The sequence below is a fragment of the Sminthopsis crassicaudata genome, chromosome 2, assembly GCF_048593235.1.
Source record: "Sminthopsis crassicaudata isolate SCR6 chromosome 2, ASM4859323v1, whole genome shotgun sequence".
In the NCBI taxonomy this organism is placed as follows: Eukaryota; Metazoa; Chordata; class Mammalia; order Dasyuromorphia; family Dasyuridae; genus Sminthopsis; species Sminthopsis crassicaudata.
Genome location: NC_133618.1, coordinates 42509522 through 42523093, shown reverse-complemented (window position 1 = coordinate 42523093; position 13572 = coordinate 42509522). Strand labels below are relative to the sequence as shown.

Genomic DNA, 13572 nt, shown 5'->3' with positions numbered 1-13572 from the left:
TATGGGAAGGGAAACAGGTCAAAGAAACAGCCACTGGGGACAGTTCAATGAAGAAAATCCAGCAGCTCAGTGGCAATTTGGTGGGGGGGGAAAGAAGAGGGGAGACACATGACTCCCTGGCAGAGCCCCTTCAAATCAGATTTCCCAGGATGGTGCCCTCTGACATCTGGAAGCTGAAAGGGCTCAGGGATCCCTCGACCCCAGGGTTGTGACACTAAGGACCTTCCCCTCTCGGCTGTTTCTCCGCTCCCTGTCCTATTTCTAGAGAGATGCCCAAGGAGATACTGAGTGGCTCGATGGACAGAGAGCTAAGGGAGGCCTGGGTTCGAAAACTGCTTCTGGCTTGGCTGGTCACGAAACAAAAGACAAGTCATTTAGTTCCTCAGCAGTGCCCTCAGTGTTCTGAGTGGCAGAGAAGGTGCCGTCTGTTAAGCAGAGGCCATTCTCTCCTTCCCAGGTTCCCAGGTTCAGTTCCTGCCCCTACTTACAAACCTCTCAGTCTCTCTTCTACCGAAAAGCATTCTCCTCTGTGAAACTTCCCTTTGCAGGCTTTTCCCACCTCCTTCCCAGGGCTGGATGTGCTAGGAATAGCATGGCCTCCTCCCCCTGACCTGAGAACCCTTGCTGAGGACCCTGCAAGCAGACTCTTCCCCAAGCCAGGCCGGGTTCCGGAAGGCCATTCTTGCAGCACTCACCTTTGAGAGGAGGCAGCAAGCGTGCCCGAGGAGTCAATCGGAAGGGTGCTCTGGACACGATCTGTTCACTTCAAACCATGAATCTATACAGCTGAGGCAGAGGGAAAGCAAATGAGATCACTGATCACCAGGGAGCCGCCATCTTCTCCCCACCATTCACATTCAAAGGGCAGGATTCCCGAGCACCACTTTAGGTCTTTGCCGGGACAAAGGACTGCACTTTAGAATGCCAAGCTACAGAAAATAAGACCCTAGTATGGACGGCTATAGAGGACCCCGGAGGCAAACCAAGGACTAGATGCTGTACTGGGCGGTTGGAGACTGAACTGGCAAGCTAGAGGACCCTGGTTTGACTTCTGAGCCCGTGTTTATAGAAAATTCCTGAGTATCCATTCTCTCAGCTAAAAAGTTCTGATGTATGAGCCCAGGAGGAAGGGAGTGGCCTGTGCTAGGTACCGGTCCTCCCCAGGAGGAGTCCAGGGAAGACATCCAGAGCTGAAGAGAAGCACATGGGCTAAATCTGGGCTGGGGCACCAAGCCTTAAGAACAGGGAGGAGGAGCAAGGAAATAAAGGCTCAGTGAAATATATGCTTCCTAAGGGGAAAATCACCAGAGCCACAGCTGGCTTGGCTGGGGTCTGTCCCTCTGCTGGAGGAAGAAAAGGGAAGGAACTGTTATTTCCTGCCAGCACTGAGGAAGAGAACTGCGGAGGGGGCTAGGATGTAAGAAGCTGTGAGCCCCATAGGGAATAAGAGGGCAGAATGATGGGAGAAAATCCTAACTGCATATCACAGTCTAGAGATATCCAAAGAGAGGGACCAACAATTTGTTACATTCTTTCCTGAGGCCACACATTTTCTTGCCCTGATCCTGTTTCTTTCCCAGGTTCCCCAGGGCCTTTCTCTACCAAGTCTCTGAGTCAGGTCTTCCTGGCCCAGGGCCCACCTGCTAAGAGCCTCACCACTTCCCAGGGACTCTGTGGATCCGGAGGGCCGGGGCTCTGGAAGGCCGGACTAGCCAGGGAGCTAGTTGTGACTGCAAGTGGGTGGGAAGGTGAGGGAGGGAGGGATTTGCTGGGGAGAGAACAGGTGGCATCCCACTGAAGGGACATAATGTCTCTTTAGCAGAGAACATGGAGTCATCAGGAAGGAAGTGTCTTCTTTCCAGTTGGAAACAAGACTGAGGTGCTGTGGTGGAGCATGCAGGAGAAACCTCAGCAATGCTAAATATAGCAGCTTTCAGTGGCACGGCGACACAGGTAGTGCTTCTTATTGTCCCCAAGTCCTCTAAAAGGACGCTGCTCCTCAGCCAGCCCACCCTACGTAGCTCAGGCCCGTTACCCCCAACTCTGGAAGGAGGACATGGACAGGAAGGATGGACGGTGCATGGGGGACCAGGCAGAGTTTCTACGGGATTATGGCTGTTGAGCTGAACTCCAGCAGTCCTGCTGTGGCCCCTCTTCTGCCAGCCTGAAAGACACTTGTGCCAGTGATCACAATGTTCTGGGGAGGGGGGGACTGCATGGAGGATCTGTCCTTCCCTCTAAGGTGACGCCATCATGTAGATGGGAAACCTTCCTTTAGAGCAACGTGAGGAGGAGGCCAGGCTCTCCCAATGGCAGCAGCCTGAGAGTGTGGGCTCCTCCTGGCTTCCCGTACCTTTTGTGATAGATGCAGAGGCAGGGCAGCCTCGCTATGGTGTCTCCCTGAAGTAGCTCCTCCAGGCAGATCACGCATTCTCCTGCGTCTTTAGTTAGGACATCATCTGTAAAGGAGACGAGGAGAAAGGACAGGCAGCATTAAGCATTGGAAAGGTAGCTACGCGCAACACCATGTCAATGTGGGGAGGGCGGAGAGCTACTGCTCAGTGAGATAAATGTATTTTATTGGGGAAACAAAGCCTAACAGATAGAGGATGGCGGCTTGAGGAGAAGGAAAAGTTAAAAAAAAAAAAAAAAAAAAAAAAAAAGCAATAAAAAGCAACAAATGATTAAGTGACAAATGAGTGGTACTAACAATAGAAGTCACCGTGGGTTGTAATGGTGAGGATAATATTCATAGAAAGGGTGGAACCTGAATTAGGTTTTTAAATAGAGAAAATATAGAGTTAGACAGAGAGTAAAAAGGAGTGTGTTCTAGCCAGAGGGAATGGTGGAGAGGTATATGAGAAAGGGGGACTTAGGAGAGAAGGGAAAAGGGGAAGAGTAAGAAAGTAGGAATGCAGGAAGAAGGGAAAAGAGGGGAGATAAAATTCCTTTTTTTTTCTTATAGCTTTTTTGGTGGGGGTTTTTTGTTACATTAAATTTTGTTTTATTATAACTTTTTATTGACAGTACATATACATGGGTAATTTTTACAACACTGTCCCTTGCACTCACTTCCGTTCCAACTTTCCCCTTCCCTCCACCTCCTGCCTAGATGGCAGGCAGTCTTATACGTATTAAATATGTTATAGTATATCCTAGATACAATATATGTGTGTGGAACCAGATGGCTGGTTCTCTTGTTGCATGGGAGAACCTGGGAAGAAAAACAAAAATGCAAACAGTTTATACTCATTTAGGGGGAGATAAATTCTGAGGAGAATGGGAAGAAAAGGTCCATATTGGAAAGTAGTCGGAGCCAATCACGGGAAAGCTAAGTTGGGATAGTTAGGGACCCTTGTCAAAAGCAGTAGACCAAAGTTTCACTCAGACAGAGCTCATTCCTTACCCACAGTAACCATATTGTCTCAACCAAAAATCAGGGCATGCTCTGACAGACTCTTTAAATAGGCTTTTTTGAAATCTGTTTGGCTATTATCCCCACACTTGTAGGGCGTCTAATCTATTTCAGAGAGCTTAGAGGATAGGGACATAGTTCAACAAGGTCCTTAAAGACTCTTACAAATGTCATCTGTCTCATGGAAAGATGGCTTTGCACGCCTCGAGCTTCTAGTCCAACCAGAGTGTTCGGGTTACTGGAATATTAAGAGACCACACTATTGGGTTGCTTGCCAGTCTGAGATCTCACAAGTGACTGGGTACATGACAAATACATGTTATCCCATTTTAATTGGGCCCTTACTGCAGTAAGGAAGTACTTTTATTCCTCCCTGATTGATTGAGGTAGATCTCATTCCACATAGAAGCTGTTCCAAGACTCTTCCTCCTCAAATCTCCCTTCTTAATCCTTACACAGAGGACCTTGACTAATTTTACTAAAAACAAAACAAAACAAAACAACCCAAAAAATGGAGGCCATTCAGTATGATTCCTTTCTTTCGATTCTTTTCATCTCCTAACCTTGCTATCATCTCTCACACTCTCTTTTTGTCCCTCAGTCTCTGACAAAGAGGTGGCCCTTCTCTTTGCCAAGATCCATCCTTTCCACATTCAGTCAGTTGGCTATCACTTATTCAGCCCCTCCTCAAAGTCAGGCACTGTGCTCACCAGTGGGGATGCAGAAAAAGGGCAAACAATAGTCCCTGACTTCAAAGGAGCTCCCAGTCAAATGGAGGAGGTGACATGCAAACAACCAAAAACTGCACAGCTACAGGCAGGATAAACTCAAAGTAGACTCAGAAGGAAGGCATTGGAATTAAGGACGAACAGGATAGGCTTCTTGAATAAGAGGATTTTAGCTGAGATCAAACATAGGGAACAGCCAGGGAAAATACAAAGCATGGGGATTGCAGAGTATGTGTCAAGGAAAAAGGTGTAAGAAACCTAGGAAAATAGAAGGGGTCCAGGACTTTCAAAGCCAGACGGAGGATTTTGTTTGATCTTGGAGGGAGCTACTAGAGACCTACCCCCTAGGAGTTCAACTTGAGGGCTGAGTGCCGGAGGGACCAGTAGGGAGAGCTGAGGCAGGCAGACCCACCTGCGGCTAGCACCGTCCAGATGGGAGGTGAGGAGGCCATTCCTTCCACATCTACCTCCTCTAGCACATCAGTATTCTCAGTCTCCTTCCTCTCTCTGGAATCTTCAGCCTCACTTCATCAACTGCCTTCACATGCCCAAATTTTCCAGTCCTTAAACTAATCTTCACTGGACCCTAATATCTCCTCAAATTGTCCCAAATTTTTCTTCCTTTTCTCAAACTCCTTAAAAAAAAAAAAAAAAAAAAAAAAAAACCCAAAACCTACCTGTCTGCAGCCTCTGCTTCCTCTCCTTTTCCTCACCCTTACAACCTGGCTCCTAATCCTGGCATTTAATTGCCATATTTGAAGGGCCTTTCTCAGTAGGCTTTGTCCTTGACTTAACTTCTGGACTAGACTGCAGATCACCCTGTCCTCAAGGACCTTTCTTCTGGGAGTTTTCATGACACTACTGCCTCTGTCTTTACTACTTCTCAATCTCCTTGGATGCTCCATCTTTAACTGAAGACTTGGGTATCAAAGAACACTGGGCTTGGAGGCAGGAAGGACCACGTTCACCTCTGACCTCACATTTACCTTTCTAGGCAAGTGACTTTAATCTCTGTGGGCCTCAGTTCTCTCAAGTGTAAGGTGGGACAGCCTCTCCCTCCCTCTCAGGGTAGTTGTGGAGATCAAATGAGATGATAATGTCACTCAGGTAGTCAGGACAAACAATTAAATCAATTACACATTATAATGTTTCCATTATAATTCCTATGCATTCCATTACGGTCCATTATAATCTCCTAATTATTTTGTAGAATATGTATATAAAAAGAATATGCGTGAAGATTATATAGACTGGTGATATTGCATAGCCCATGGAAGAAATACTGGGAAGCACCAACCTTAAATTACATAGGCTCCACAGAGTCATGAATCAGTACATAGGAGAAAATATAAATATTAAGCATTTACTATGTGCTCGGCACCTCATTTAAGCACTGATACAAAGAGGCAAAAGACAGTCCTTACCCCTCAAGGAGCTCAAAATCAAATAAGCAAACATTTATACAGACAAGTTGTATGCAGGACAAACAGGAAATAATCAAAAGAGGAAAAGGCACTAGCCCTAAAAGGGGTTGGAAAAAGTCTCCAATAAAAGATGGGATTTTAGTTGAGACTTAATGGAGTAAAGTACAAATAAGGACACTGGCAAGGTAGTGGGGGAGCTAGAACACAAAGAGTTTGGAATGTTAAACAGAGGATTTAGAGAATATAGAAGGGTAATGTCTGATTCCTGACTCTCTGAGGTATGTATCAGCGGGTCATCTACATCTGTGTGGAGAGGGCAGGATCTTGAGAAGTGGAGGAAGATTGTGGCTTTTATCATATTGTAGACAGTTAGAAGAAGTCATGCTCTCCCTCTCCCGCTCTAGACCAGATGATCACTATAAAGATCCTCATGGCCTTTTGGAGTTCTTTTGAGTTCTAACATTCTCTAGGCTAATGTTTCAGGATCCAAGGCAATGTCAGTAACTCCCTTTTCTAAGTTAGTTATTCCTCTTTTTGGTTGTTGAAGAGTCATTTCAATCATGTCAGTGTGATTCCATTTGTTTTCATGATAGAGATACTGGAATGGTTTGCCATTTCCTTCTTCAGCTCATTTGAAATGAGGGAACAGCAAACAGAGTGAAGTGACTTGCTCAGGGGACCCAGCTAAGCAGTGTCTGAGACTAGATTTGCCCTCAGGAAGAGTGTTCCTGCCTCCAGGCCTAGTGCTCCGTGCCCATGGCACCCCGCAGGTGCCCTTTCTCTTTGGTAATACTGACCAAACTTAAAGGAAGAAGAGGGAAGAGGAGAAGAGAAAGAAATTCATGATGGAGGTTTCACTTTTCTGGGCTACTCTAATGCCAAGCACCCTTCTTGGGAAGGGCTGGGTGCCTCCTGCCCCTCCCTCCATCTCCAGGCCAGCTCTCCTGGTTGGCTTCGACCTCAATTTCACTAGGGGCACCACTGGAGTCCCCTTCACTGCTCCTTTGACTCTCTCCCTGATATCTCTGCCTCCTCAGTCACCCCGCCCCTCTGTTCCCTCACTGTCATTCCCCCTTCCCCTCAATGTGTGCCTTTTTCCTTTCATAACTTAAGCTCTTTGAGGATAGACGCTATTGTCTGAGAGCATTCATTCCCCTGTTATTTAGCACAATGACTGGTACATAGTAAGTGCTTAATAAATGCTCCATCTGCTAATTTCTTTCCAATTCTATACCATATACCCAGACATGGCACAGATGACGGCTAGAGAGTGGGGTAGAGAGAAGGGGACGACTTCAGAACTTTGATAGCATAAGAGAGAATGGGGCCATTCTGCTGAGCCCAAGGCCCATCTAACCCAGTTCCTTTATAGGAAGATAGGTAAAAAAAAAAAAAAAAAAAAAAAAAAAAGGGGAGAGGGGAAATCTCCCACTAGGCCCCAAGGGAAAAACCAACCCACAGGACAGTAGACAGTTAACCATGCAGTGGGGCAGACATAGGAAGCCATGGGAAGACCAATAAAAGAATCTCTTCTTAAACCCAAGGCCTGAAATCAAGCCAATTAAAGTTCCATTTCTTTCTTCGTTGTTATTCTTTTATTTCATTGTTAGAATACAAATGTCTCTGCTTTCAAGAACACTTAAGTTCTTATAAGTAATGATAAGAGTTTCTTAATGAAAGAGTTTCTATTCCTCCAAGAAAATGCTAAGTCAACAAACATTCATTAAGTGTCGACTATCAGCCAGTCTTTACTCTCAAAAAACAGTCTAGTGGGGGGAGATGATATGCAAATAAATAACCAAGTACATACACACTATATACAGAGGAGACCAGTCAGTCAGTAAACATTTATTCAGTGATTCCCCTGTTGCAGGCACTGGCTGAAAAGGGGAGATAGAAGGAAAGTGAGATTGCTGAGAATCAGAGCCTGGGTAAGGGAAAGAAAACTCCTCCAGTTTCTTTTTTACATAAATGCTCACAGATGAAGGGTTTGTATGCTGACCCCCTTTCATTCAGCTCTGCAGCCCACTGTACTTTCCCAAGCACCCGTTTATACAAATGAAGCCTTCACTGAAGAGGCTCACACACTCCCGTGACTTGGGAGGGCAGGCATTTCAACTCCCATATTATAGCTGGAGAAATGAGGCAGATAAATGAAGTTCCTCGCTTAAGGTCATGTTTCTAGTTGGTGATAAAACCAGGACTAGATATCCTGAGCTTGATGATTTTCTGCCAAGGACCTTTCCATTACACAAGGTTTTCCCCATCCTGCTGAACAGTTATAAATTTGTTTTTGAATTATGGTAGGTTCTGACAATTCCTGGGCATTTGTGCCAATGAAGTGATGCACTAGCTTCAGTGTCAAAGTGAAGAGACCAGCTGAGTGCAGAGATCTCTGAGACATTACTGGGCTAACAGCTGAAGCAATACCTGGGCAGGATCCATCTCTTTTCTACCTCTTATTAGAATGGGTCTGCTTTCCTATTCTTTGTCAAGTCAATAAGCACATGATAAATGCCGAGGAAGGAAGGAAGGAAGGAAGGAAGGAAGGAAGGAAGGAAGGAAGGAAGGAAGGAAGGAAGGAAGGAAGGAAGGAAGGAAGGAAGGAAGGAAGGAAGGAAGGAAGGAAGGAAGGAAGGAAGGAAGGAAGGAAGGAAGGAAGGAAGGAAGGAAGGAAGGAAGGAAGGAAGGAAGGAAGGAAGGAAGGAAGGAAGGAAGGAAGGAAGGAAGGAAGGAAGGAAGGAAGGAAGGAAGGAAGGAAGGAAGGAAGGAAGGAAGGAAGGAAGGAAGGAAGGAAGGAAGGAAGGAAGGAAGGAAGGAAGGAAGGAAGGAAGGAAGGAAGGAAGGAAGGAAGGAAGGAAGGAAGGAAGGAAGGAAGGAAGGAAGGAAGGAAGGAAGGAAGGAAGGAAGGAAGGAAGGAAGGAAGGAAGGAAGGAAGGAAGGAAGGAAGGAAGGAAGGAAGGAAGGAAGGAAGGAAGGAAGGAAGGAAGGAAGGAAGGAAGGAAGGAAGGAAGGAAGGAAGGAAGGAAGGAAGGAAGGAAGGAAGGAAGGAAGGAAGGAAGGAAGGAAGGAAGGAAGGAAGGAAGGAAGGAAGGAAGGAAGGAAGGAAGGAAGGAAGGAAGGAAGGAAGGAAGGAAGGAAGGAAGGAAGGAAGGAAGGAAGGAAGGAAGGAAGGAAGGAAGGAAGGAAGGAAGGAAGGAAGGAAGGAAGGAAGGAAGGAAGGAAGGAAGGAAGGAAGGAAGGAAGGAAGGAAGGAAGGAAGGAAGGAAGGAAGGAAGGAAGGAAGGAAGGAAGGAAGGAAGGAAGGAAGGAAGGAAGGAAGGAAGGAAGGAAGGAAGGAAGGAAGGAAGGAAGGAAGGAAGGAAGGAAGGAAGGAAGGAAGGAAGGAAGGAAGGAAGGAAGGAAGGAAGGAAGGAAGGAAGGAAGGAAGGAAGGAAGGAAGGAAGGAAGGAAGGAAGGAAGGAAGGAAGGAAGGAAGGAAGGAAGGAAGGAAGGAAGGAAGGAAGGAAGGAAGGAAGGAAGGAAGGAAGGAAGGAAGGAAGGAAGGAAGGAAGGAAGGAAGGAAGGAAGGAAGGAAGGAAGGAAGGAAGGAAGGAAGGAAGGAAGGAAGGAAGGAAGGAAGGAAGGAAGGAAGGAAGGAAGGAAGGAAGGAAGGAAGGAAGGAAGGAAGGAAGGAAGGAAGGAAGGAAGGAAGGAAGGAAGGAAGGAAGGAAGGAAATAAAGGAAGAGAAAAAAACAACCATCCCTTCTCCAAGAAACTGACACTTTAATAGAAGAAGTACAAACAAGACAGAGGTAGGATAATTTGGAGGCACTCTCAATGGGAAGCCAGCAAATGGAGGAAGAAACCAAATTTGTTGCTTGGGGATACAAGAGAAAGCACAGAGCTAGAAGACGGTGTGTCTTGTGTGAGGATCAGCAAAGAGCCTGGTGCAGAGAGAGTACATGGAGGAGATCAGGTCATGAAGGGTTTTAAAACACTGAAGAGGCCACTGGAATTTGGTGAAAAGGGGAATGTGTTCATCTCAGTACTTTAAGCACAATAATCTGACAGCTGGAGGATGGATTGGAGAAGGGAGATATGAAGTAGGATGACCAACCCAAAGATTGGAAGTAGTCCAGGTGTGAGGTTATGAGAGTGTGATATGGGATAGCTTCTAGGGAAATAGAGAGGTGGTTTCGGGTCCCCTGATTTTGGGGAGCTTTTCTTCTAACAATAATCTTCTAGCTTTGGAATCTGCCTCAGGAAATTCCCACAGATCAGACTCCTGAGACAATAGTGAATAAGACCACCTCCTCAATTCATTTCTGACTGGTAATCTGGTCACTAATAATCTGGTTAACAGATATTAGCATAGAATCAACATATTGATTATCATTATTGATTAGCATTGAATTAGCATATTGATTCAATCATTAGCATGATTGAAAATGGGATAAATGTATTTCCTTGCTTCTGTTTCTCTGCTGAAATTCCCTTAGAATTCCAGCTCACTTCTGTAATGGCGTTACAATTACTACTGCAATAAAACTTTGCTCCTTAACTAGGAGATGGGTTCAAGCCTGAAAATTCTTTTGAGACATCTCGCAACTCCGACCTGGGACCTCAAACTTTTGGGGTCCCCCTTCCCAACCTCAACAAGTGGGCACTAAAGTGGCAAAAGAGACAGTTGACAGGAGGTACAACAAGAGATGCTAGAATGGTAATGTTGACAGGACCTGGCAACAGATTGGATATGGAGGTTGGGGGTGGGGTGGTAGGAATGAGGAGTTAATGTTGACTCTAGGTAAAGGGAACAGGATTGTGTCAGCCACAGTAATAAGGAGGGCTTGGGTAGGAAAGGAAGAGCATGAATTCAGTTTTAGACATGGCTGGATATGAGCATAAGATGTCAAGTGGACATTCAGTTCAAGATATTAAATATACATCAGAGGATGTAAGACTGAATGTTTTGGGAAGAGAAGTTAGGGCTGAGAATCATTTGCCAAGAGATAATGGAATCAAAAGGGAGATGATGCGATCACCAAGTGAAATAGTATAGTGATATGAGGGCCCATGGGATAAGGAGCTTTAGGGACAACCGTGGATAAGAGATGCAACCTGGATGAAGAGCCAGCAAAAGAGATGGAGGAGTAGGGCAGCTCACTAGTGAGTGATTTTTTTTTTTAATTTTTCTTTTTTTCTTTTCATGACCACAGAAGGCTGATGGGATGAGCAAGAGGAAAAGCACACTTCGGGATCATCAACTTCTGTAGAACAAAAGGGATCAGCTAAATTTGAAGGAGAAAAGGTGACAGTCTGGAGCTTCCATGAAGTAACATGTCTGTAACAAAAGGATCAGAGTTCCCTATCTGGCTTTTAGCCAGGATAAGGGCAAGTACAACTCTCAGACTGAAAGAATTTGTATAAAGGCTTCTATTACCATTCCCAGGAGCTTCATGGTTCACAGTTGCTAAAACTTCCCTGGGGTAATGTGGTGGGACGTATTATTACAGGGGCTGCAGCTTCATTACACATGACTTCCTGAGCTCTCTAAGCTCATCTGGGCAGGAGTCAGGGTTAGGGGAAGGAAAGAGTGCACTTCATTTTGCTGTCTTAATGATGTTATGGCTAGCGTTAAGGTGAAAACCATTGTCTACAAGGGGCAATGGGTCTATTTGCTGCCCTCTGCAGACATCAGGAAAAAATGGAGGCCATTCATTAAGAGTCCCTCTTCTCCCTTCTTCATCACACTTCACTCAGATGCCTTTCCCCACCTCTCCCTCTGTGACCTATTCTCCCATAAGAAAGAATCTTCTGCTTGCCAAGCCAAAACCACATTAATAGGGAGAGCTTACGGTAGGAAAGGAAGAGCATGAATTCGGTTTTACACATACAATGCACACGACATTGCCCTATGTAGACACTGGCTTTACTATATATACACTTACAAGGAACACTCAGAATGGAAGAAATCACAGGGGGTAGTGTTTAAGTTGTGCAGTAGAGACAACTGGATCTAGAGTTCTGGAATTTGAATTAAAATCCTGCTTCAGATGCTAACTTTGTGACACCAGCAAGTTACTTGAGATAAGTCTGCCTTAATTATCTCACCTGTAAAATGGAGATAATAGCACCCACCTCTTAAGATTGTTGAAATAAAAAGGAGATACTTGTAAAGTGCTTTGCAAACTGCTATGTAAATTGTGTTATGCATTGTTATCCCACAATGGAGAAAGATGAAAATCACTCAAAACAGAATACATGGAACATTAAAAAATGTTGGAGAGGATATAGAAATAGTGTAGCAGTTTCTTTGGGAGGGGGGGAAGGAAAGTAGAACAGTGAGTTATTAAACAATGAAAAAAAATTCACCCCTTGGATCCTTTGCCTTGAGAATCCAGTCAATAGCCAACACGCCAACTTAGAACCGTCGGTCTGGCTTGACTAGTGCTGTATCTGGTGCTACCACATGGCTGCTGATTGTTCTACTCTCCAGATGGTCAATTAGCTTTCAGGAACTACAGTCCAAGCCAGCCAATTATCTCACTTATGTTCGGGAGGTGAGGAAGACAGAAGATGTGACGGTGAGGAATATCCTTTCTATTTCTTCCAATGGAGAGGAACAGAGTTGCTGAAAGTATTCTTGGTTCGTGCTTCAGGAGGAAAGTCATGGGTTGGCAAACAAAACAACCTCTCCCTGGCCTAGGGGATGAAGCACATCCTCCTTCAACCATCAGCAGGTGGCCTCCCTTCTCTGAGCTGGCTGCAAGCATGTGGAGGAGGTAAAGCCAAGCTCAAAATTACCTCTGAGGAGGTAATTTTGGAGAAGAGGAAACAGCCAGATTGCAGGGAATCCACAGTTATTCCTGGCAGATTTGGGGGAGAAGGGGGAAAACAGCAGTGGCTTTGGGATCTCTGGCCAAAGATCACTCCCCCTGCCCCACGAGACTCCGTTGGCACGAACTATTCCAGAAGGGAAAAAGAAATCCCAACATGCACATCATCTTTCTGCCAAAAAAGCAACGAAACCCTTCAGCTAGAAATGGAGACTGCTTTTTAAATCAGCAGCTGGGAGCAGGAATGCACATTCCCTTCAGGTCTGATGACAATTAAAAATTTCTGCCATAATTTAGTGAGCAGGGAGGTGTTTGGGGTGGGGGGGAGAAAGCCCTAGCGAGCGATACAGAGACAGTCTCCTCCCTCTGACCTGATTTCCTAACTTTGCTCCCAGACTTTCCACTGTCAGTATGCAGAGGAAGATTTGGCTGCCCAGGTTCCCATGTGACGGGGAAGGTGTAGTACCATTCTGTTTCTGGCCCTGACAGCTGGCCTAAATTACTGCCTCTATCCTTAGAATGACCCTGGTAGAGAGGAGAGGGGCTCGGGGAATGGACGGACACACACACACACACTCTCTCTCCAGAGCTATGAGATAACTATGCAGGCCAAGTCCAGTGGATTGCAACAATGACCATTTTATGTAGACAGCCTCTTGCAGACCTTCCTCCCACTCTCAGCCATTCAGACCAAGTAAATCTGTAACCTTCAAACTGGAGCAGTCCCCCTGGGCTTGGTGAGCAACTCCTTTCAGCAGGGTACCCTGACACCCACAATGAAGTCAGGCTGCCTGCAGCTGGAGCAGCAGCTGGTAATGATTATTAAGCACCTAAATAAGGACTGTTAGGCTATAATAAACATACATATATATGTTGTAACAATATACACATATGGATAAACATACAGACACATATATGTATGTATGTATAAGCATACCCTGCCTTCCAAGAGTTTACATTCTGAGACAAATGACATTTAGACAACATGAATCAAGTACAATTAAACTAAAACAGATGGATAATAGAGATCAGGCTAGCACAAATTAAAAAGGAAATATGACCCAGTGAAGATGAAAGGGTTTTTTTTTCCCTTTCTGGATTTTCATCAGTCAGGTCCTGCCTTACTCGATTTAATGATTGTTGATTATCTAATGCTAACAAACTCAAACCCAAACAGCTACTTCAG

General features: G+C 45.3%; 1 protein-coding gene across 5 annotated transcripts in view; it reads right to left on the bottom strand.

The window, feature by feature from the left end:
- ZNRF1 (zinc and ring finger 1) overlaps positions 1-13572 on the bottom strand; it is a 96791-nt gene that overhangs the window by 8119 nt on the left and 75100 nt on the right. For all 5 annotated transcript variants that reach the window (XM_074286006.1, XM_074286007.1, XM_074286003.1 and 2 more), the window contains 2 exons: positions 2354-2459; positions 696-786 (listed from right to left, as the gene is read on the bottom strand). In XM_074286006.1, the coding sequence (XP_074142107.1) occupies positions 729-786; positions 2354-2459 (164 nt within the window). In that variant the 3' untranslated portion in view covers positions 696-728. The remainder of the gene's footprint in view (positions 1-695; positions 787-2353; positions 2460-13572) is intronic.